The 22395-nt window shown below is 45.3% G+C and overlaps 1 protein-coding gene across 9 annotated transcripts in view; it reads right to left on the bottom strand.

Annotated features, from left to right (window-relative positions):
- Window positions 1-22395, bottom strand: part of RARA (retinoic acid receptor alpha) — a 158894-nt gene that overhangs the window by 12956 nt on the left and 123543 nt on the right. For 7 of the 9 annotated variants that reach the window (XM_044447212.1, XM_044447210.1, XM_044447213.1 and 4 more), the window contains 2 exons: window positions 7591-7739; window positions 5113-5254 (listed from right to left, as the gene is read on the bottom strand). In XM_044447212.1, the coding sequence (XP_044303147.1) occupies window positions 5113-5254; window positions 7591-7739 (291 nt within the window). Of the gene's footprint in view, window positions 1-5112; window positions 5255-7590; window positions 7740-10678; window positions 10887-21260; window positions 21520-22395 lie in introns of all 9 variants that reach the window. The other 2 variants (XM_044447216.1, XM_044447217.1) reach the window with 2 other exon arrangements.

Here is a 22395-nt window from a genome sequence, read left to right as displayed (position 1 = left end):
TTGGATTTACTTTACATTGTTTAACCACCTCCGCCCAGCCCTCCAAAATGCCCAGGTTCAGACATCATGAAAACAACCTATATATATGACACTCACAGGCTGTTTCTGGAAAGTGGAAGTGGCTTGCATGCAACACACATCCCTGCGATTCATGGGTTTTAAGCCTATGAGCTGTCACTGAACTTTGTGATTACATCTGAACATGCTCTGTGTACCACTCTTTTTTCTTGTGCTCCTGCTATGGGCTTAGGTGATGTGCTGTAATGGACTGCCTGCAAACATTTCAACTGCTGGGATGCTAGAATTGCCACATGCTACTTCTGTGAGTGATGTGAAAAATCAGTTTGGCTTGGGAAACCTCAACAGGGCTGAGAATTGGGCAGCTGCATCCCAGAAGCCAAGGACAGAGGCAGGACGGCTGACAAATTGAACTGCTGGAATACAGAGGAGGTTGACTATCCAGGAAGGTAGTTCAAAAGAAAAGAGTGGTCAAACGCTGGTTGAAAAAAGAGGGCAAACAAGGCACACAATTGATAAGCCAAAATTAGAGAAAGGCAGGTAGAAGAGGCAAAAGACTAAGGGAAAGGAGAGCAGCAAAAATAAAAGCTGAGAAAAAGAAGGAAATGAGAAAAGCAGGTTGAAGGAAAAGCCTCAATGTTGGTCAAAGGACAGAAGAAGTTATGTGGAAGAATGTGGAAGAGAAGAGAACATGCATTTTAAGGGGAACACAGAAGACTGAGCTGCAAAAAACGCCCCCAGACTATTCCTTGCCTCGAGACCTGCTGTGGCAATACCCAGAAAAACTGAAATGTTTTTCCCAAATTGTGTTGAGGAAGCAAACGTGGAAAAGCAACGTGAGCTATAAAACAAAGAGAATCAGAAATGAAGAGAATGACTGGATCATTTTGCAGTGCTCTTATTCAACCCAGCTAAAAGTGTGCCTGCATAGCAGATGTGGTTTTTCAACCATGGAACCAGAAACCAGGAATGGGGAATGCACAACAGGTGCACACCCTGCCCCCATAAGGTAGGAGATTTATGCCAATAGTGTGGACACCAAGCACCAAATACCAGTGCTGAGATGGCTCTGGGTGTGCCCAGCAGCACACGAAGGGGTGTGGGGGGGAATCAACATGCCGCTGGCCCTATCCCAAGGGCAGAACTCTCCACCCTACTCCCATGACAGATCAACCTTTCTAATCCAGGCCACAGTGTCCCATCACAGACAGTAAGTGAAGGCTGAGCTCTGGAAGGCTCTGGCAAGTGAGTCCAACTATATGTTGCAGGGGAAAGATCCCTCCCTCCATCTGTAGCCAGTCAAATTCTTTCTCAATCCTAAATATGACAATTAGACCTAGAATGCAAGCAGGATCTATTTATTTGCCACATCACTTTGCCAATGCATCATCCCATACATCTAATCTCTGTGTGGCAAGCTTTCATGCCCTAAGGAAAGTTGGGAAAACATAATCTGATCTTACATCCCTGCCTGACCCCAGTATTTTGCAGCTGAGGTTACCAAATGGAAGCCATAAGTGTAATATGTTTAACTAGCTAAAGGGGGCTTTGCTCTCACGAATACTTAAGAATTATTTTGATTTCCAATCTAGGTTTGTTTATTTTAGCACTGCTATACCATTTCCCTAATGCCAAAAGCAGCACCTGAAGAATAATGAAGACTGTCTTGATAAACAGATTAAAAATCAATGCTAATATGATAGAAATTCAGAGATACAAGTAAAAAGCCAAAGCCTGAAAAATCATCCTCTAGGTATCAGTATAAAATCATTAACCATCAGTAAAAACCTGCCTGAACAATGTAGCTTAACCAGCTGCTGAAATCTCAAGCCAAAGCACCACAGTGTGAGTCCCGCCAAGGTGTGTATCCCAGAGCTACTACCACAGAAAAGGCAGATCTCAGTGATATGGCACCGCAACACAGGGCTACAACCCCAGCTGGAGTACTAAAGGATGGTGACAGAGTTGCATTTGGAGGGGGGACTGCAGTTCCTGAAAATATAGATGCACAGACTTTGGAGGATCACACTTTAAACTGGATCCGGAAGACCATGGAGCCACACTTTAAACTTGCTCTGTGGCCAAAAGATATGTTCCCTCTAGCCTGCCCTGGTCAGGAGATGGGCCCCTGCAATCTGCACTAGCAGCAGTTCTGAAACCAATCTTCAAAGGTCACCCCAAGTAGTGCCTATGGGGTTACTGAAGCATGGTTGGCTGCAGCCAAATCTCCATCATAATGAAGCAGCCAGAAACACCTCGCTAGGCTGACCTCGTGAAATGTTACAGCAGAGAATCCATCAAAGGAGAGCCTAAGAAAAACATGAGATGACGCATCTCTTCCTCCTGGGGAAGCGTTACCCCATCATGGACAGAGAGAACTGTCCTATGCTGACATCATACCCTCTGTCTTGTTTGTTACTATTCTGGCTAAAACTACTAGTTCTTGTTTCCCCTGTGTGTTCCTCCCTCCAAGGGTTTCCTCCTTTCGTGCGGACCATATATTCACTAACCGAGGGCACCAGGAGCAACCTAGAGCACTGCTCTCAAATTTGCAAGACGCCTTCCCATTTGAGCCTTTGGGAAATGTTGCAAAACCATTTCAACGTGGGTTCTTTGTTGGTATAGGAATAAGTTAGCAAAGGGAATAGAGTTTCAACACTGTTGTGCTATGTACCCAATTTCAAGCATGCCTTCCTATTTTTTTTTTTTTACACTTGCTGGAAATCTTACCAATGAGGGAGGCTTCAAACAGACAAAAGAAATGCAAACAACAGCCACTTAACTAATTGGAATGTGTCTAATTAACCTACAGAGAACAGAACTGACACAAATTACAATATGAAGGCCCATAGGCCGCAAAAAGACATGGGCGCGTGTATCAGATTTGTGGCACTGCCTTCCTGCATATGAAATTTATTGAGGCAGCGCAAAGCCTTGTGTAAGGGTTTGGGGGTTTTTTTGGGGGGGTTGCACAGTTATAGTATATATTTGCACAGAACCTGAATGAAGGTACCCTGGGGGCTATATGCTTCTGGGACTAGAAGGTTTCTCAATTTTTTTGGATGGGGGGGATTTAATCTTTAAGATAATCCTTCCTTAAAAAAAATAAAACACGTCAAGAGGCAATGGCAACGCCAGATGCGCCTTTCGCTTGTGGTGGGCTGGTACATTTCACCGCCCTGCCTGAGGGAGAGGTAGGGGCGGGGGGGAGGGGGATAATTCGGAAATCAGTCATGTCTGCTTGGCAAATTCAATAAAGCGCAGTCCAGACAGGCAGTTAGGGAGGGGGGGATACTGCATCCATCATCACATAGAGGCTGGGGGGTAGAAAAAGCAGCTGGCATTAGAAGAAGCAAAAAGACACCAAGAAGAGCGGATGAGAGAAGGATTCAAAAGCATTGTTGGGGGGGGGGTACATCTTAAAAAGCAGACTTGAGAAAGGTGGGCTACCTTCTCCACTTCTCTCTTGCTAGGCATGCCACACACGGATTCTTGTTTGGCCTGAGCACTCCCTGCCCCAACTCCTCACAAAAGGATGGTTATCTCCACCCAACCTTAGTTCTCCAGTTTCCACAAATAATTCTCACAAAATTCCTGGCTTCTGCAGTGACTTGGCCCCATACTTTGATTCAGCAAGTGTCACCCCCTCTTTGTTAACATGCGGGTGGCAAAGTCAACATCCACTTCTCCTCACAACATCTCTAGGGCTGATCCTATACTTAGAGGTTTCCAAAAGGACACCTGGATTCTAGGCACAAATGGGTAGAGAAACTGGGCAGGGCTGGGCCAGAATAGTGCTTGCCTGGCCTCTCTTTGATCATTCTGTTTCTTGCATCCATGGGAGGAAACAGGGCAGGATTCCAGATGTTCCAGATGAACCACTGATTCTACACCCTTTCCACTAGATCAATCTGCTGCTTCTCTACTCAAGGCTTTATTAATCTAACGCTTAGTTGTCATGGCTCCCGACTGTAATGGGGGTGGGGGAAGGAACCCCACTTTGCCATGACAACTAAGCACTGCAGACGCCAGGAGGGCCCTGTCTGCGTCATTTATCTCTGACATCATCAATCACTGGTTGCCGGGGAAACACCCTCAAAATTAGAACAAAGCAGAGGGTGAGCCCCACACGTCACCTCTTTTGGGTGAAAACTGGAAAAATCCCCATGTATCAATGGTGACTGCATTTTCTTTCTGGATGTAGGAGAGGGTATCTTCTTTGGCGGAATAGGTTAACACTCTTTTATCTGTAGCACTGTTTCTCCAAGTATCTACTGGAGAGATCTGTTAGACAACATCTCCAAATACTGACAAGAAGTAACATTATACATTTCTGACACTTTTTTTTTTTTTTTTTTTGCAGAAGCTGCAATTTCTTTTTTCCACAAGAGATGTGAGGTAGGATGAAAGGAAGCAAAGGCAACTAACTGGAAGCAAAGAATATATCAGCAGAACAACCTGAAAGCACAAGGTGGTCAGGTAGACCTGCATGACAAAGACCAGTTTTCTTCAAGCTGATGCCCTCCAGATGCGCAAATGCAGTCTCATCACTCCTGGCCAATTGTTGTGCAACCATCTGAAGAGCATCAGGCTGAGGGAGGCTGAAGTGTTTGCTAAACTCCACAACTGTTTGCAAACATGCCATCACAATAATGGGAACTGGAAATTTGCATATTTTAACATGGCAGCTGAACTATACTGGCTCTTTCATTCCTTCTTTTAGCCTTTTGTTTTGTACTCTATGCACAAGTAAATCTGTTGCTGGCCCATTTTCATTATAGTCTCCAATGTGCTCTTATTCCCCTTGCCCTCATACCCTCTCAAGGACCACAGGGGCCCTCAACTTTTAATGACTGTATTACAAGGGACTTTTTGCAGCACTCTGATTATTTGAAAATCCTTTATGATTCTTAGTTGAGACAACATCTTCATAGAGCAACAGAGATTTAGACCTGGGTTTCCCAAATCTATTGCATCTCAAGCTAACTCTCAGGAGTTTCTAATAGGGGATTTTGGAAGTATTACTATTAGAAGATGCTGGTGGCCAGAAACTTCCCTTCCCCATCGTTCTCCTCCTCCTCACCCCTCACTTACACTCCTTGGACATGCCAACTTCAAAGCACTTCTGCAGACGGCAGTACTGACATCGGTTTCGCGTCACTTTGTTGATGATGCAGTTCTTGTCGCGGTGACAGGTATACACCATGTTCTTCTGAATGCTGCGGCGGAAAAAGCCCTACAGGGTGTAAAAGAGATAAAGTGGCATGAACAAGTTAATCTTTTCTCCCCTCCTTTACAGCAATGTATGGCCTGCCACTTCACTGTCATGTGTGTGCTCTCTAAGAGTAAAGGTAGTGCAAACTGGTGAAAAGTGCAAGCTGTTCTCAGTTCAAGCCTTAGCTCAGCTGTACTGTCTGCCCTTAGACATTGAACTGTGTCCAGATTTAGTCTAACAGGATTTAGAAATTTCATTACTAGCTTAAATCCCAACTAAGAGCCAGTGTGGTGCAGTGGTTAAGAGCATGAGCCTGGAATTCAGGGAACCTGGGTTCTAGTCCTGGCTCCACCATGGAGTCAACTGGGCCAGTCATGGACTCTCAGCCCAACCTACCTCATTGGGTCGCTGTTGTGGGAATAAGACTAAGAGCAAAAGGAGAAGAATGATGCCAGCTGCTCTGAGTTCTTTGAAAAAGAAAACAGTAAGATATAACTGTAGTAAAGAAATCAGTAAATCCTGTTGTTTTCTCTGGATTTGGTCTAGGTTTGACTAGATCTGGTTCCAGTCCAATGTCTCTTTTCTCAGACACATATACAGGCAGTAATACAAGTCCATCATACAAAGTGGTTGCACATTGAAGATACACAAGCTGTGCTGCAAGCCACTCTCATTAAATACATAGTGAGAGTTGCTTGTTGCCCAGTGTGCAAGCAAGTCTGGGTTTTTTTTAGCTCCTTTCGCATCTGTAAGAAAAGTCTTTCTACCATCACCAAACCCCTGGTTTCCTGCATTCTTGGGCAGATTTGGGCAATGCTACATATGTCAAGCCAACAAGTTTTAAAAGCTGGGCAAGCTGCCTGTCATGAGACCTTGGGAATTTAGGGTCACACTGAAAACTAGTAATAAGGAGATTTTGTATGTGTGCAGTTTTATTAAGTATGTTGATATTCTATCTTGTTTCCATCATGGAACTCAAGGTGGAACCATGGAGGCTCTTGAATGGTCTCCCATCCAGGCATGGACCAGATAAATACCTCCTGAGTTTTAAGCATCATGTGGAGGCAAAAAAGCAGGGAAGATGCCAGATAAGCCAGGAAAGAAATATATTCAGGGCCTGGAATGCATTTCTTTTCTAGCATCTCGAGTGTTTCCCTCTTTCCTGTTTCTTAATAGTGCTATTCCCTTTTTGTGTTTGTACTGCATAACATGAAGGGCAAACTTGTTTTGCATATGAGGGCTAGAAATGTCTTTTTAATTATCAAACTCAGACTATCAGGACAGCTACACTCCGTTTGGAATTATAGGCCCGCCTCTCACTAATGTGCAGAATTATTCACAGGGCCTCAAACTACCTCAAAGAAGTATTTTATACTTTTTTACCTGATTTTCAAAACTCAAAAAAACAACACATCAATGGTTTGTTGCTTGCTTGCTTTCTAAACCAAATACAGGTTGCTATTGCAACTGACTGGTTAGGGACGCAGCTCGGGGCAGTAGAAACTCTTTGGTTTAGGGGTGGCAACAACAGGGGCCTTGCTGCTCCATGGCACCAGGGAGCGAGGACAACATCACCACGTCCCCCTAATGAGATTAAGGGACTCCTGGAGGGGAAGGAGAAAAGGCTTTCTTCTAGGCAACCAGAGGCACAAAAGGCCTCATGCTAATGAGCCAGAGGGAAGGGGTTTGTTGGTGGAGACCAAGCCTGCTTGCCCAGGCTGATGCTCTCTGCCAACCCACAGAGCCATGGTGCCAGCCTGGTGCAAGTGGGGGCATCTGCAAAAAAACAGATAAGCTAGAACAGCGTAGTTGCAGGGGAGAGGAATAAGATAAATGTTTTAAAGACAGAAGAGTTCATAGTCTGAGGGAAGAAGGAAAAATTAACTGCATGCAAATAATGGGTGTATTCTTGTGTATATAGTAATTCACACTCTTGAGCCCTCATCCTTGAGCCATGTCGGGGGAGGAGGGACAAAGTGTACAACTATTTCCTGCTGGGGTAGAAGCATCAGGAATTTGGCATCCCTCCTAATTCTTTTCAGCTCCATATGAACCCTAAGCAAAACCCAAAGTGAAGGTTTTCAAATGATTATTAGACACTGCAGCAATACGAATCCTAACAGAAGCAGATGGAAGAGGAGAGAAAAGGGGACCACTTTCAAGTAAAACACACACAGTTGATAACATAAGGAGAGAAACTGTGTTCTGTGTTTTGCTGTGCCTGCTACATCACAGAACATCTTTCAGAGTTGTGCATTTATCATGCCTCTTTTCTAACTTGGATCTGTCCCACCAGCCAAAAAATGGCACCCCAGCAACTTTCCTGCAGCATGGGTTTGCTGCCATTCCGCTCTCACCTTGCATCCTTCACAGGCGCTGACACCATAGTGATAGCCAGACGACTTATCCTGGCACACAAAACACGGCTTGTAGATTCGGGGCAATGGGGGTGGTGAAGGTGGGCTGGGCACAATCTCTTCTGAGCTGGTACTCTGCGTTTCAATAGCTGCAGAAAGAGAGAAACAGAGAAAAAGAAAGTAAATCTAAGGTGAAATTTCAAGGCTAAATGTACAAAGTGAAGAGATGGTAAGGTCTGAGTTTATGTGAGCAAGTTACTGGACCAATTCATGTAATTGTGACATTTCAGGGCCTGGCACAGATATGCATATACACCACCTGATTCTCTAAGCCAGCAATGAAATGTGTGACCTGTCTTCACCAAAAGGCATTACAACTGAGGTGCTGTGAAAAGAAACCCAAGACCTATCTGTGATGGCCCATTTATACATGCTGGCTAGCCATGAGATAGCTTCCATGTTTCCTTGGTCTCTTGCAAAACAGACATAAACAAGGAAGGAATTAGAGCTTGGGGGTAAGCTGTCCTTTTTGTAAACCAGACAAGCTTCCTTCACCATATGAGGTTATTAAAAGCAGCAGCAGCAGCAACTAATACTAATACTACTCTAAATTTTCAGCAGAGGAACACTAAGAAAGAAGGTCTCAAGAAGGATAAAATTATAAGACAGTTGCGGTTTGTATTCAAATGTATTAGTCGTATTGAATTTAGGGTTCCTGGAATGAACTAGTCAACTGGGGGGAGGTGCCCTGCAGAGGATGGAAAAGCTGCTGATGAAAAGCAAATCTTGCTACACATGCCAGTTGGCTTCTGAAATTTTAACAGCATTGAGAAATAGCTGCCCCAGCACTGTCTAAAGGGCGGGGGTAGGGGAGGTCTCTCCCCCAACAACTTATATTTTGGTTAGATAGATTCTGCAGATAGAATGCCTTTACGTAAGATACCCTCTACAAGAAATGCTGAGAAGAGGGGAACACAACAGCCCAGGAAGGAAGAATAATCCTAAATCAGTGAGCCTGAAGGCCTCAAAGCTTTGGAAGCCGCCTCCAGCATGCTCTCTGCAAGGGTGAGATGGCAAGATGCGATTTGACATTTTCAGGCCACAGAAATAAGATGTGGGATTGAGCCAGACACAACCAATCCCAGGAGCATGACATGCTGGCGCTGCAGCTCAGCTGAAAGAAGATGGAATGGAAGGAGGGAAAAAACAGGCCACACAGCCGTTACTGACAGTGCAGTATTCCCGCTCTGAAGAAGGGGTTTGCTTTTGGGTATGAAGAAAATAAAACTACCCAAGCCCGAGGTTTAAAAAAAATCATTGAAATGCCAGAAACACAGATTAGTCATTAAAAAGGAAGTGCCCCTGAACTTGAACAGAGTGTATTTTTCCCATCAACAATGGGATAAACGAAAAGGCCCAGGGTTTCTAGATCAAAAGGACTGTTAATGTCTCTGTGGTAATTCCATCACAAGAATTACTCCATAGTAATTCCATTACAAGCATGCAATTTTCAGTGTGATGTAAGAGAGTTAGGACACCATCCATAAAGGGAGGTGGAAGGGAAAAACAGTAAAGCTGTGAGAAAGGAGACTTTGAGAATATGTTACATATGGGACAGAAATGCAGCAAGCAGAAGGAAAGAAGGTTAAAAAAGCACTTTTATGCTGTGAAGGGCTAGGAATTTAAGATTCTTTTCTTCAGACACAGAAGGCTGGTTAAAACACAGTGTGGCTAAGAACCTGGAAGACTTAATACTATCTCCACCTTAAGAGGAAAAAGTGGGGTCTTACAGTGTTACGAAGAATGAGATGGAAAGCTAAGATTCCGAGGAGGAAGGAGCAGATTTAATCCAGTTCACACAGGAATTCAGGTTGAGATTAATTTCACTGATTCAACAGCTTGTGAGCATAAAGGCATATTCCTATATGCTCAAGTGGCAGCCATGGTGAGGAATACTTATAACTAGTTACAGTGGTGTAGCAGTTACAGAATCGGACTAGGACCAGGGTTTGAATCTACATTCATCAATGAAGTTCACTGGAGCTTGAACCAGACCCCCACACCCCGGCAACACACACACCACTTAATATACCTCATAGGGATGTTGTGAGGACACAGAAAGAGAGAGTCCTCTGTAGCTCTCTGAGCTACTGCAGTATCACAGACAAGCAAATTGTGGCCCATCCTGAAGAAGGCAGGCCACTGTCACATAAGCCTTGGTCATATCCAGGTAAGACTTCAGCAATGACACCTGCCATTAAGGTACATTTGGAAAATGCTGCTGCTGCCACCGCTTGGGTAGTGCAGGGAGTTTATTACTTGGAGTACCTGACACTTAAGTCTTGGAATTGCACTGGATCCCAGTTTGTTTTCAAGCACAATTCAAAGTGCTGTTTTTGACCTTTCAAGTTGCGAGCAGCTTGGATCCAGGGCATCTATAGGACTGCTGGCTTCCATATGACACTGCCAGCTTGGTAAGATCTTTGGAAGGGGCTCTCCTTGGTCTCCTGCCATAGTCTGTGGTCAGGCAACTTGAAAGAAGCCCCCTCCTTTGGAACTCCTCCCTCCTTTCCTCTCTCTCTATGGAAGCACACTTAGTCCCTTCCGTCCGTCCGTCCTTCCTTCCTACACTCTTTTCCACTAGGCATTTTATGACAACTCAGTTTTACGGTTCCAGATCCCTAAAATTTTGCACATTAGTGCTTTTTTAAAAAGTATGTTTACAGAATATATAACTCTTTTTAAAAATCCAATTTATTTTGTAATTTGAATTGTTTTATGATGTCATTTAACTTTTGTGCGTAATGCTTTTGAGGACTTTTTGACCAAGAAGATATAAATCTAATAATAAAAATAATACTAATGAAACTTTAACCTAACCTAACCTAACTGCATGCACTTAAATGCCTGCCTTCAACTTGTGTACCACAAAATGGAGCAATTAGCAATCTTTTAAAGAAAATCATACCCAACAGAGATTTGGGTTCAGGCTACCCTTCAAACTTCTAAGCTGTCACCAGGCCCATGAAAATGTGCATGCATTCACATACACACCAATTTATTGATTTACCCTCCTCTCTGACCTGACCTGTGTCGAAATATTTGGTTCCCACAACTCCTGATCTTGAGATGTAGTTCTTGATTGTGGGGTGTGGTGACAAATTTAGAGGCCTCGCCTTATTTTTCCAGCTTGGTGAAGGATCCATGCTATGAGGAACTGGAGCAGGGAGAAGGCTGAGCACCAAGATGCTTGGGGTTTCGTTACAGTTTTCAAAAAGTGGTCTGGATTCCCATGGCTTGCAAATAAAGCACAAAACGAGAAACCGCACTGAGTGAATTTGGAAGTTCGTTTAGACTTGAGTACGCTGCAACAAAACATGGGCAGTAGCAAGAAAACTACGCAGCCTGCACATGTGTGATGTGTTTTCCGCTCCCCCAGGCATGAAAAGGTTAAGGCGCCTGGCTACACACCCACGGCCCCTTTCCTGTAGGATGTCTGCCGATGTTTTTCTTCAAGCCAGAGTCCGGAGTAAACCAGTCAGACAGGATATTAAAGGCCTGGCCCCGCTCAGGGTGAACGGGCCTTCAAATGGGAAAGGCCTCCAGGCCAGTCCCCCAAGGATGGGTTTGATTAGCTCCCCCTTCTTCAACAAAAAACTACATGCGCACACACGCGCGCACACACAAAACTCGGAGGGAAAAGAGCCAGGATGTGGCCCGGCAAACAAAAGGGCTGGCGCATGCCAGGAGATTAGACATGAAAGGGGTTTCGTTGAGTGGGGCCTCTGCGCAGGAAGAGGCTCACAGCTGGGGAATGCACCCTGAGGACTCTGCACCAACTTATGGCCCATGACATCCCCACCCTGACAACGCCAAACACAAGGCTTCACTAGGGTGATCCCTCCCCCTCACAACACACACACACACACACACACACAGTCTGGTGTGGCCCAAAGCCAACAGCAGGAGAGACACAGAGGCGTACAGCTATGCAAGTGAGCAAGGCAGGCGTCTGTGTGACTGAAGTCCAGGATTCTATTCCTAATTTTAGGAAGAGCAGCAATGCCTAGTGAATGGGAGAAAGTGCTTAATTGTTAAAGGAAGAGTTGCTAGAGCTTATCTGATCTGAGAGTCCCTTATCCATAATCCCACGTTTAGGGGATGCATTGTAGTGAAACCAGTTAAACCGAAAGGCACTCTACATACACTCAGAAGCATTCTTCTCTATTGTTTCAGATATTCTGCTAACTATGGAACTGAAAGCAGGTCTTGGGACCAAATCCTAGCTCAAAATTACTAGTTTGCTAGGAACCATTATTACAGCAAATGTAACCTGACTCCTGGATTGTTTTCTCAAGACTGGAAAAAGTCCGTTGAATACGGCAAGTGAATCAAAGAAGAAACTAGGCTGGAAGCCAAGGTGGGATTTAACGATGGCCAAGTTATACATTTAGCAGAATCAGATTGCAAAACTTTTCAGGTGGAAGAATATGTACATATGTGGTATGTTAGAACGCTCCCTCTCCCTGCAAACAGAAAAGCATAAGTCAGGAAACGGCACATTGAACCATTTTCTCTGACCTGCTGCAAGGTTTGTTCTTACCTTGTTTCCACCTAAGCTAAGAGAGAATTCAGATTATGTGATTCCCCTGTCCTCGGCCCCATGTGGCACAGTGGCACAGTCCAGGAAAAGCTTTACCACATGACCCTGCTGAATGTATATATGCCTTCAGTTTGCTGCAAGGAGCTGTGTCCTGCCTCTAACTTTGAAAAGGACGCTTGTTGAGGGTTAGTGGGAGGACAACCAGGCCTCTGGATTTAAGAGAGCAAAGGTGTCTTATAGTTTAGAGAAAGCACAGCTAGATCCAGTTTCTAGTTTTGGAAGAGCTGAAACTAAGAAGTTACAGCAGAGGTGGGGCGGAAGGTAGGACAGTGAGACTAACAGTTAAACTCCCAGCATCCTATCTTTACCCACTGTTTTTGCTTTTACCCTAGTGCTGGCTGCCAGCTCTTTCTCAGCCAGCAAAAGGACCCAGAAATCCTGAGGTACGCAAGCTTTTTTCTGTCAAGGAGCACATTCCCTTGATGCAAATCTGTAAGGAGCCACACGCTGGCAAGGAGCAGAGCAAAGGGGGCATCCCTTTCCTTTCTCTCTGATCTGGTTTGCCTACCTGGCTCACCACTGTGGTTTAATTCAGCCACCAGGAAGGGTAACATGCCACATGCCGGCTGCCATTTTGCATATGTAAGCTGTGGCTCAGGTATGTTGCAGCATATCACGTCGTGCAAGCCTAGTCATGGTTAGTACTCTCCCTCTTTCTGCCACTCCTCTCCCTATTGTCACTTGCAAGATAAAAATTAGGCCAGAGGCCACAGGTTCCTGGCTTCTATTTTGGACAATAATGGAAATGGTTCCAAGACACACTGGGCCAGTTTGCCTGATCAGACAAGCCTTTGCGGATTATTCAAGCTGCAGGTACTTCTTTTGATCATGGAAACTGGGTTGCTGACCAGGTTCAGATGACAACTACATGTAGATGTAGCAACTCCTACCAATTGCTTAAGCACATGGGTTGTGTAAACAACCCTCATATAACCCTGAAACAGAACAGGGATTATGCAGGGGTTGTCTAACCCTCACAGTACCAATTCTTGTCAGGTTCACAAGATACAACCCCTAAGCAGGGTTTGTGTATTCAAAATGACGACCCAATGTGCCCTGCCTGCAGAACAGCCTCACTATGGATCAGGCAATCCACAACAGGTCATCATGGAAGCAGCCCCATGAACTGCATCCTGAGGCGTTTATTTATGTACATCAAATGCATGTTCATCACTTCTTAGAATGTTCTGTATGCTCTCCCTGTGTGTATATTAAAGCAAATGTGGACATTTTATACCTCCCACCATTCTGAACTTCTCTCTTTCCCCCTCATGTTCCTAAATTGCCAGTGATGTTCCTAATTCGAATACCATATATATTTAAACCATCCCTCACTTCCATTTTTGCTATGTGCTGCATGTCTCTGGTGCCGCCAATATAATCATGAAACGCCTTTCCAAATGGAAAGTTCATTTTATTAGAAAGTATACCATGTGGGTAAAAATCAACATACATCCTACTTAGAGTCTAAGCCATGGGTCCTCAAACTATGGACCGCAATGCCCATTTATCTGGCCCACCTCAGAGGTTTTGTACTCACTTGGAGAGAACAAGCCGCCGCTGCCATGAGCCTGCCTGCCGCCGCCTCGCCACGTGCCCGCGGCTGCCTTGGCTTGCCCCGCGGCCGCCGTCGCCTTGCCTCACTGCTGCCCTGCGGCACCACCATGTGCCCGCCCCCGCCTTGCCACGTGCGCATGCCCTCCACCCCCCCAGCACCGCCTTGCTTGCCCACACCCACTGCCAGCACCTTTCAATTGGCCCACTGTTGAAAAAGTTTGAGGACCCCTGGTCTAAGCAATAAGGTTAAATCCCATTCATTTCAGTTGATCTATGCTAAGAAGGACTTGGCATAGGACTCCCTGCTTTTTATTTTAAATAAAACTAATTTTAAAAAGATACCGCAAGCTATTATACTCCTTTCAGAGCAGTACTATACACATCCTTATCAGGTGCATAGAAGGCATTTTACACAAGCACACTGCAGTTCTATAAGGTAGTGTCCACAGAGACCCACAGAAGATACGTTTGCTTCCTACCACTTTCCTTCTCTTGCAAAACTGACCTCCCTCTGGCCAAATGACCCACAGCCTGCCAATAAAATTTCAATTCACTGCTGCAGAAATTTTGAACAGCCTTCATTTCAAGATGTTTCAGATCCAACAGCTGCTCCGCAGCCTGTCCCATATATAGAGGATCCTATTCCTCAAACAGGGCAGTTGCTGTAGAAGAAAAAGGCCACCCCGGCACCTCATAAGCAGGCCTGGGCACCAGAACAGGGAATGTACAGTTCGCAATGCATTGTTCCCAGCCCCCTGCCGCCTGGGGCAAGGACAAAAGGGAAAGCCAGTAGCTAGAACAACGGGTGACTGTTCCCCTTGCCAACAGGACGGCTGCCGGGTCGCCCAATTATGCCCACAGAGGCGCAAATTAACTGGTCTCCGACATGCCCTCACTGGGCCAGAGCCCAGAGTGCCCACCTCCCACCCAAAGTCAGCAAACAGAGGTTGCATTCTTTGGAGAAATCTGCAGGTTGGGGTGGGGGGGGAGGTCAATGTTTCTGGACTCTCTCTATAAAGACTGGGAAGGAAAAGGGAGCATCACTGCCCACACACATGCATAAGGTCACACTCTGACCTCCGCCTTAACTGTTCAGAAGGAAAAATGGTTCCAAGAAAAGTTTTCATGATCCCACCACCCATACTGCAAAAAGTGTTGCCAACATGTGCACACAGAGCCATTTTTAAGTGTACCATGACAGCTGTGGGGGGAAACAGAATAACCTTTTTGCAAATGCCATCCATCATGGATTTCCGGCCCCAGCCCGTCCCATTAGATACTTGCTCCCATGCTCTTCCATTAAAGAAACATGAATAAAAAAGAGTATTTCTCAGCATGTACAAAGTGCCCTTTCCTAACCACTGAAGCATGATCCCATATACTTGGAACTGTGGATCAAGGCTTCCTTACAGAGCAGAAGGCACAAGCCTAGCACAGTTCACTCTGCTCATGCACTCCTTGATGGTATTTGGAGAACACAGTCCCAGAAAGCTTTGAAACTTTTAATATCTATGTTGGTGTTGCTCTATCACTGTTAAAACTCAGGCTCGCCCTCCATGCTATATGCACCCAGTATTACTATGTCATGGCAGAGGGAGAAGGGAAGAGACACCAAGAGTCACTTCCATTAAAAGAAAATGCCCTAGAAAGCAACCAAGTGGGGAAGAGAAAGGAAAAGCCCTGGAGGCTTGGAGGTGTTTCCCACCCAACAGGAAAATCCAGCAGAGGTTTCTAGTATCCCAGCTGAAGCAACATTCAATCAGGACAGCACTGGGATGCTTCCAGATAGAGGGTTCCTCACACTACCAAGCAAAAGACTTTGTGAGGCTGTGCCATTCCCTCCCACGCCACCCAACAAAATTTCTTTGGTAAGAAAAACAGGCTGAAAAAGCAGTATGTGTATGTAAGAGGTATGTAAAAGGAAGATGGCATCACCTGGGACACCTCCATCCCAAAATGTGATGAATAAGGGAGACATATTGCATGAAAAGGCCTCATTTGGAAGCCTCATCGCTTCTAGGTGTTCAATTAACTAATTTGGGACTTCCAGGAAACAACGTTTGCCTAGAAGAGCAGGTGCTTACCTGTAACTGATGTTCTTCGAGTGGCCATCTGTGCAGTCACACATATGGGTTCTGCGCCTGCGCAGAGCCTTTGGCCGGAAGATTAACAGCTAACGGTTTTTGGTGGGAACTCCGCTCCCCCTCCCTCCAAGCATTATATAAGGAGCGGAGTGTCCGCCATTTTCCATTCTTTGAAAGACCGTTTGCTCCCTTAATTTTTTTTTTTTTTTTTTGTCATCATGACAAGAGAATCAAAATTTTGGTGGTACGACAAATATCTAAAGAGATCCTAGCATCAAAGAGAAGAAAGCTGAACCACCCATGACACCAAGCAGGATCGGAGGGCGGGTTGTGTGACTGCACAGATGGCCACTCGAAGAACATCAGTTACAAGTAAGCAACCTGCTCTTCTTCGTCGTGGCCTCTGTGCATCACACATATGGGCAGAATAACAAGCTTACCCCAACTGGAGAAGGGAGGTGTCATCAACGAAGGACAGAAGAAAGAACAGCTCTGCCAAAAGAGCAATCTTGTCTGGCACGGACATTGAGCCTATAGTGTCTGGCGAAGATATACGGGGTAGCCCAAGTGGCCGCTCTGCATACATCTTCTATCGGGACCCCTGATGCAAAGGCCGAAGCAGCAACAGCTCTTGTAGAATGACCTCTTGGAATAGATGGTAAGACCAATTTAGCTAACTGGTAAGACAGAACAATTGTATTCACTATCCATTTAGAAAGTCATTGGGAAGTGACCGGATAGCCTCGGTCATGTTCCGAGTATTTCACAAAAAGTCTATTGGAGTGTTGAACAGACTCAGTCCTGGACCTATAAAAGGCTAAGCAACGACAAACGTCCAGCATATGCAGAGATCTCTCCATCGGATATGAAGGTGCTGGAAAGAAGGCTGGTAAAACAATCTCTTGCTGCATGTGAAACGAAGTAGCGATTTTTGGAAGAAAAGACGGATCCAGCCGTAGAACTACCTTTTCCTTATGAAAATTCAGAAAAGGGGGGGTCTACCCTAAGGGCACAGAGTTCAGAAGATCTACGGGCTGAAGTAACTGCAACGAGGAAAGCAGTCCTCCATGAGACAAGGCGTAGATCGATCGTTGCCATGGGTTCGAAAGGTGGTCGAGTCAGTGCTTGTAAAACCACTGAAAGACTCCAAGTGGGCATCAGGGGCCTTATTGTTGGATGGAGGTTACTCAATCCTCTCAAAAATCTTTTAATCAAAGGTTGAGAAAAAATGAAGAAACCATGTGCAGTTCCACAGTAATGAGAAATCGCTGCTGTATATACTTTTATGGAAGAAGGTTTAAGTCCAGACTGATGCAATTTGAAGAGGAATTGAAGAATCTGTTGAACAGAAGCCGAGGATGCCGGAAACGAGTGTGATTCAGCAAAGCTAGAGAATCTACGCCATTTCGCTGCATACGATTTTCTAGTGGGTGGCCGTAAAGCAGATTCGAGAATATATCGCAGATCTGGATGTAAGATCTGTGGAGCAGAGGAAGTAGGGATCACTGGTGGCGTCAACACCTGTGTATCACATCCGGTTATCCAATCCTCCATGCAGTCAGTTTCAGGTGTCGAATCGTGCCCTCCCTCTGGGTAATGAGATAAGGAAGAAGAGGGAGTTGGAGAAAATCCTCCCGAGAGATGTGAAGGAGAGTTGAGAACCATGGCTGGCGTGGCCACCAGGGGGTAATTAGTAGCCCTGTGGCCCTTTCGTGAATGATCTTTGCCAACACTCTCATGACGAGGGGAATCGGTGGGAAAGCGTAAAAAGTCATGTCGTTCCAGGGGATCATGAAAGCGTCCCCAGACGACCCCTGTCCTATCCCAGCTCTGGAACAATAGTTCGTGCATACCCTGTTCTGTTGTGTGGCAAACAGGTCTATGTCTGGTTGACCCCAGCAGTGAAACAGTCTGTCGCGAACCCGACAGTCTAGTTCCCATTCGTGTGACCGCGACATATGTCTGCTCAAGAGATCTGCGTCTATATTGTCCATGCCTGCAAGATGAACTGCTAGAAGGGTGATACCTCTCGGTATGCACCAGTCCCAAATCTGCATGGATAGGCGGGCTAGTTTCTGGGACCGGGTTCCCCCTTGTTTGTTCAAATAAAAGACCGTAGCCATGTTGTCCGAGGTCACCTGGACGACCTGGTGGAGAAGCACGTCCTCGAACGATTGCAGGGCTTTGCAAACAGCAAGAAGTTCCAGGAAGTTGATGTGGTTCCTGGAATCCCAGGTATGTAGATCGGAGCAAATGGCTCCCCATCCCAGCAGAGACGCATCGTACCGAGGTCGAAACGGGACACCGACATTTAAATTGGCTGGTTCTATCCACCATAACAGGGACTGAAGAACGGAGACCGGAAGTCGAATCCGTTTGGTGGGTGGATCTGTCTGTGGTCGGAACTTCCCGTTGAAGAACAGCTGGAGAGGGCGTAGCCTGAGTTTGGCATGCAGAACCACAGCGATGGATGCGGACATGTGTCCCAACAGGCTCTGGATAGATCGGGTGGGGACAGTTCTTTCTTGTTGGATCTGAGAGATGGCATGTTGAGGAAGAAAAGTTCTTGCCAACGTCGAATCCAGCCGGGCTTCGATAAAGTTGATCGTCTGTGTAGGGAGAAGAGAAGACTTCTGTTGATTAATACAGAGTCTGAGGTCTTGTAATAGAGCACATGTAACCTCAACAGCAGACAAAAGTCCTGCTTTTGTGTTGGAAACCAACAACCAATAATCAAGGTATGGGTATATCCGAATTCCACGTAAATGAAGTTGTGTGCAGACAGGAGCCATACACTTCGTAAAAACCCTTGGTGCAGTGGCCAGTCCAAATGGTAACACCTTGAATTCATAGATTTCAGAGTCCACCGCAAAACGAAGGAAGCGCCTATAACTTGGATGTATTGAAATATGAAAATAGGCATCCTTCAAATCCAGTGAGGTGAACCAATCCCCTCTTCCCAGCAATGGAAGTATATTTTGGAGTGTGGTCATCTGAAACTTCTTTGGTGTTATGAATCTATTGAGAGCTCTCAAGTCCAATATAGGTCTGAGACCCCCATCTTGTTTCGGGACCATAACATATCTGGAATAGATATTTCTATCTATTCTATCTACGTGGAGTCCCTCCAATAACGATAAACGACGAACAGCTCCTTTAGTAAGGAGTTGGTGAATCTCGTCCAGCAGTACCGATGAGGTTGGTGTAAAACGGATAGGATTCGGTGATGGAACAACGTCGAATTCAATTCCATAGCCATGCCGGATGATGGATAACACCCACCCATCAGATGTGATGGACTCCCAAGTGGGGAGCCGACTTTTCAGCCGGTCCCCAAATGAGAGAGGGGAGGGTAAAGTTGGGAGGAGAGGAGAGGCGCTGTCGCCTGTCCGTGTCAAAGCGGCGGCGGCCTGCTGGAAGTGCTGGGATTGTTGTTGTCTGCGGTGTTGCTGGCGTTGATGTGGTTGTTGTTGCCGAGGCTGAAATTGTTGGCGGTATTGTAGGCGTGACCATGACCACTTACGTCGAGGCAGGGATTGCAGTTCCATACGACGGGCCGTCATTCTGGATTCATGGATTTTCTTCAGTTTGCTATCCGTCTTCGCATTGAAGAGACCGGATCCGTCAAACGGATCTCCTCAATTCTCCACTTCATTTTGTCCGGAAAATTGCAATTACGCAACCAGCGTGTCTGCGGAGGGAAATGGCACCGACAAGCGACCTCGAATCAGAATCAACATGGTGCCTCACTGTGGAGAGCTGTTGCACCGCCACCTGCATAGCTTCCTTAACAAAGATTTTTGCAAGTTCGCCCTGGTTTCCTGGGAAGGTGTCAATGATAAGAAAATATTGATAGCGCGCCAGGGTTGCCTCATAATTGGAAATTCGTAATCCAAGGCCCGAAGCTGCATTTATAGCTGCGTATAAATGGCTGCACTTATCGGTTCTGTGCCCTTCCCCCAAACAAAGGAGGCACAGGTCATGCAGGTCTGCGGCGGGCATTTTGGAGCTGCACTTCCTGCACTTGCGGAACGCCACCCGTTGCACCATCGTAGAAATATAAGAAAAAGGAGATAGTAAAGCGGGAAAGTAATATTTTTGAGTTTTGTTTTGTTTTTTTTAGGAACAAGAAAGAGAAAAATATGGTGAAAAGTTAAGAAGTAAGTGAAATACTAACAACAACAGGAGCGAGGGAATACTAACTTGGTAAGGAAAAAAGAGAGAGTTTTTCAACGAGCGAGAGCTAAGTAATGATCTAAGCGAGAGCGAAGCGGCACGAGGCACAATGAACGGCGGTCGCAAAGACTGGAAAATGGCGGACACTCCGCTCCTTATATAATGCTGGGGGGGGAGCGCAGTTCCCGCCAAAAACCGTTAGCTGTTAATCTTCCGGCCAAAGGCACTGCGCAGGCGCAGAACCCATATGTGTGATGCACAGAGGCCACGATGAAGAAGTTCCCTTAAGTAAAACAGCTTCCTCTGTATCCTTGCTGCAGAGGAACCTGGGCAAGCCACAGCAAGCTCAAAATGCAGGAACAGAGAAATGGGAAATAACTTCACAAAGAAACAAAACGAAACCAAGTAGATACCACAACAGTTACTTCAGGAGTGGAATCAGGACTGTGGCCATCACATCATCTTGTGGTTAGTTAATTATAGAGTGTGTGAACGAGAGCTGCCTTTTTTCAGTCCTGACATAATCCTGACCAGTCTTACTGGATAACCCAGAGTAGTACCATGATGAGGAAAGAAGAAAAAAATCCCTGTTTCCATATTGTTCATTAGTACACATACAGTACAGAAGTGGTCTCTCTTGACTGACCCACCCCTTGCAAGGCAGCCAGGACTAGACTACAATGATGAAGCAAGGTGGAGGTACTCAGCAAAGCTGCTGGAGGCCAGAAGTACCGGAGGAGGGCATTAAGGGGGCAGCCGACAAAAGTTTCAGGCTGTGCGCAGCACAAAGACAGCCCTTGTGGGGCCAGAGAGGGCCACTGCATAATCAACAATGGACATACTAGAGGGGAGAGGGGGTTATGGCAGCTGTGTGTGGGGGGGAACTGCAGGGAGGACTTGGGCTGGGTTTATTATCTCCCTCAGCAGCTGCCTAGTCTCACCCATCCTCTGTACACATGCTGAATCACACATGTTCAGATTTTTACAACATAACATTCACAAATAAAACTATTTCACTGAGCTCCTACTTTACTGGACTGGGGAATAATGAATCATGTTATTCAGGTAACTGGAGTCAGGTTTGCTTTTTGATGTCCCATTTCTTCCACTCGCTAAATTCCCAAATATAAAATTCCGGAAAGAAGAGAGACTGACAAAGTTACAGGAAATATGCAACATTTTTTGCTTACGTAGCAAGGATACAATCCTGTGATCACCAGATAGCATCCAAATGGCCATAGAAGAATTCAGGATCTTGGAGCCAACCTCAGAAATTTGCCGCAAGGTTGGAGCTGGGACTCTGAGTGTCCTTTTTCTATGTAAAGAGCAACATCATCTGTGGCTCTGAGGCCACAAGAGCGGCACTGGAGTTGTAAGTTTTGTGGGCATTCCAGGCACCTCCCAGCACAGGATATCTTAGAGATTCTGCAGCCTCCTCTCCTCATATCCCTGAACAAAATAATTAGACAATCAAAACTGGCTAAGTGTTTTGCAGCGTGGCCTCTATAAGATGCCCACAATCCTCTGAGTCTGGAGAGTTACAGGCAAACCTGACCAAACTGCATTGTTAACAACTTTAACTGAATGTCAAAATAATTTCCTTAATTGATATGTACTAAGGTGTTTCTGGAGCTTGAAATAGTCATAAGTGTTTCAGGTTAATTCTTGTGCTTCATTTAAACTGTAGCCTGCTTGTAATCTTAAAGACTTACAACTGTAATTGGACAAAAACATAAGCAGATGACTCTTTTATTAAAAGCACTCTGTATTAATATTTTCAATATTCAGAAACATGTGCCTATGAAACTTGCTTTAACACACACAGAGAGAGATAAACACAGATGTACACAAACCACTAAAACAATCTATTTTGAGCATTTAATTCACAAAACATAACACAGAGAGGGACTCACCAACAGAACAAAATAACACACCTCAAAATACACATGATATGCAGACACATACATAAAATCATGGAAGAGTTATACTCAATAATGCTGAGAAGAGAAACTATACCTTCAAGTCTTGTGCTGATATAATAGAATCTACCATGTACACCCAAATTTATACTAACAACCTAACAGTAAATAGGAAAATACATTCCACAGAAACATTGACAGAACCACATCTCTGTTGCTGATTTTGTTAAGTGTAATTCTAGAAGAGCATCTGGACTTTTGTCATATGAAGCATATTTTATGTTGCATTCCTTTGACCTTCTCCATAGATATAGACAATGGCAACCCTTTTACTTACATTTTGGCAAAAATATAACTAGAAATAGGCATGGTTCTACAGGACACATGGTACACACCTATCCATAGG

This window comes from Varanus komodoensis, unplaced genomic scaffold, assembly GCF_004798865.1.
Source record: "Varanus komodoensis strain SLA01 unplaced genomic scaffold, ASM479886v1 scaffold50, whole genome shotgun sequence".
Taxonomy (NCBI): Eukaryota; Metazoa; Chordata; class Lepidosauria; order Squamata; family Varanidae; genus Varanus; species Varanus komodoensis.
Note: the sequence above shows the minus strand (reverse complement) of the source record. Positions and strands in the feature narration are given on the sequence as shown.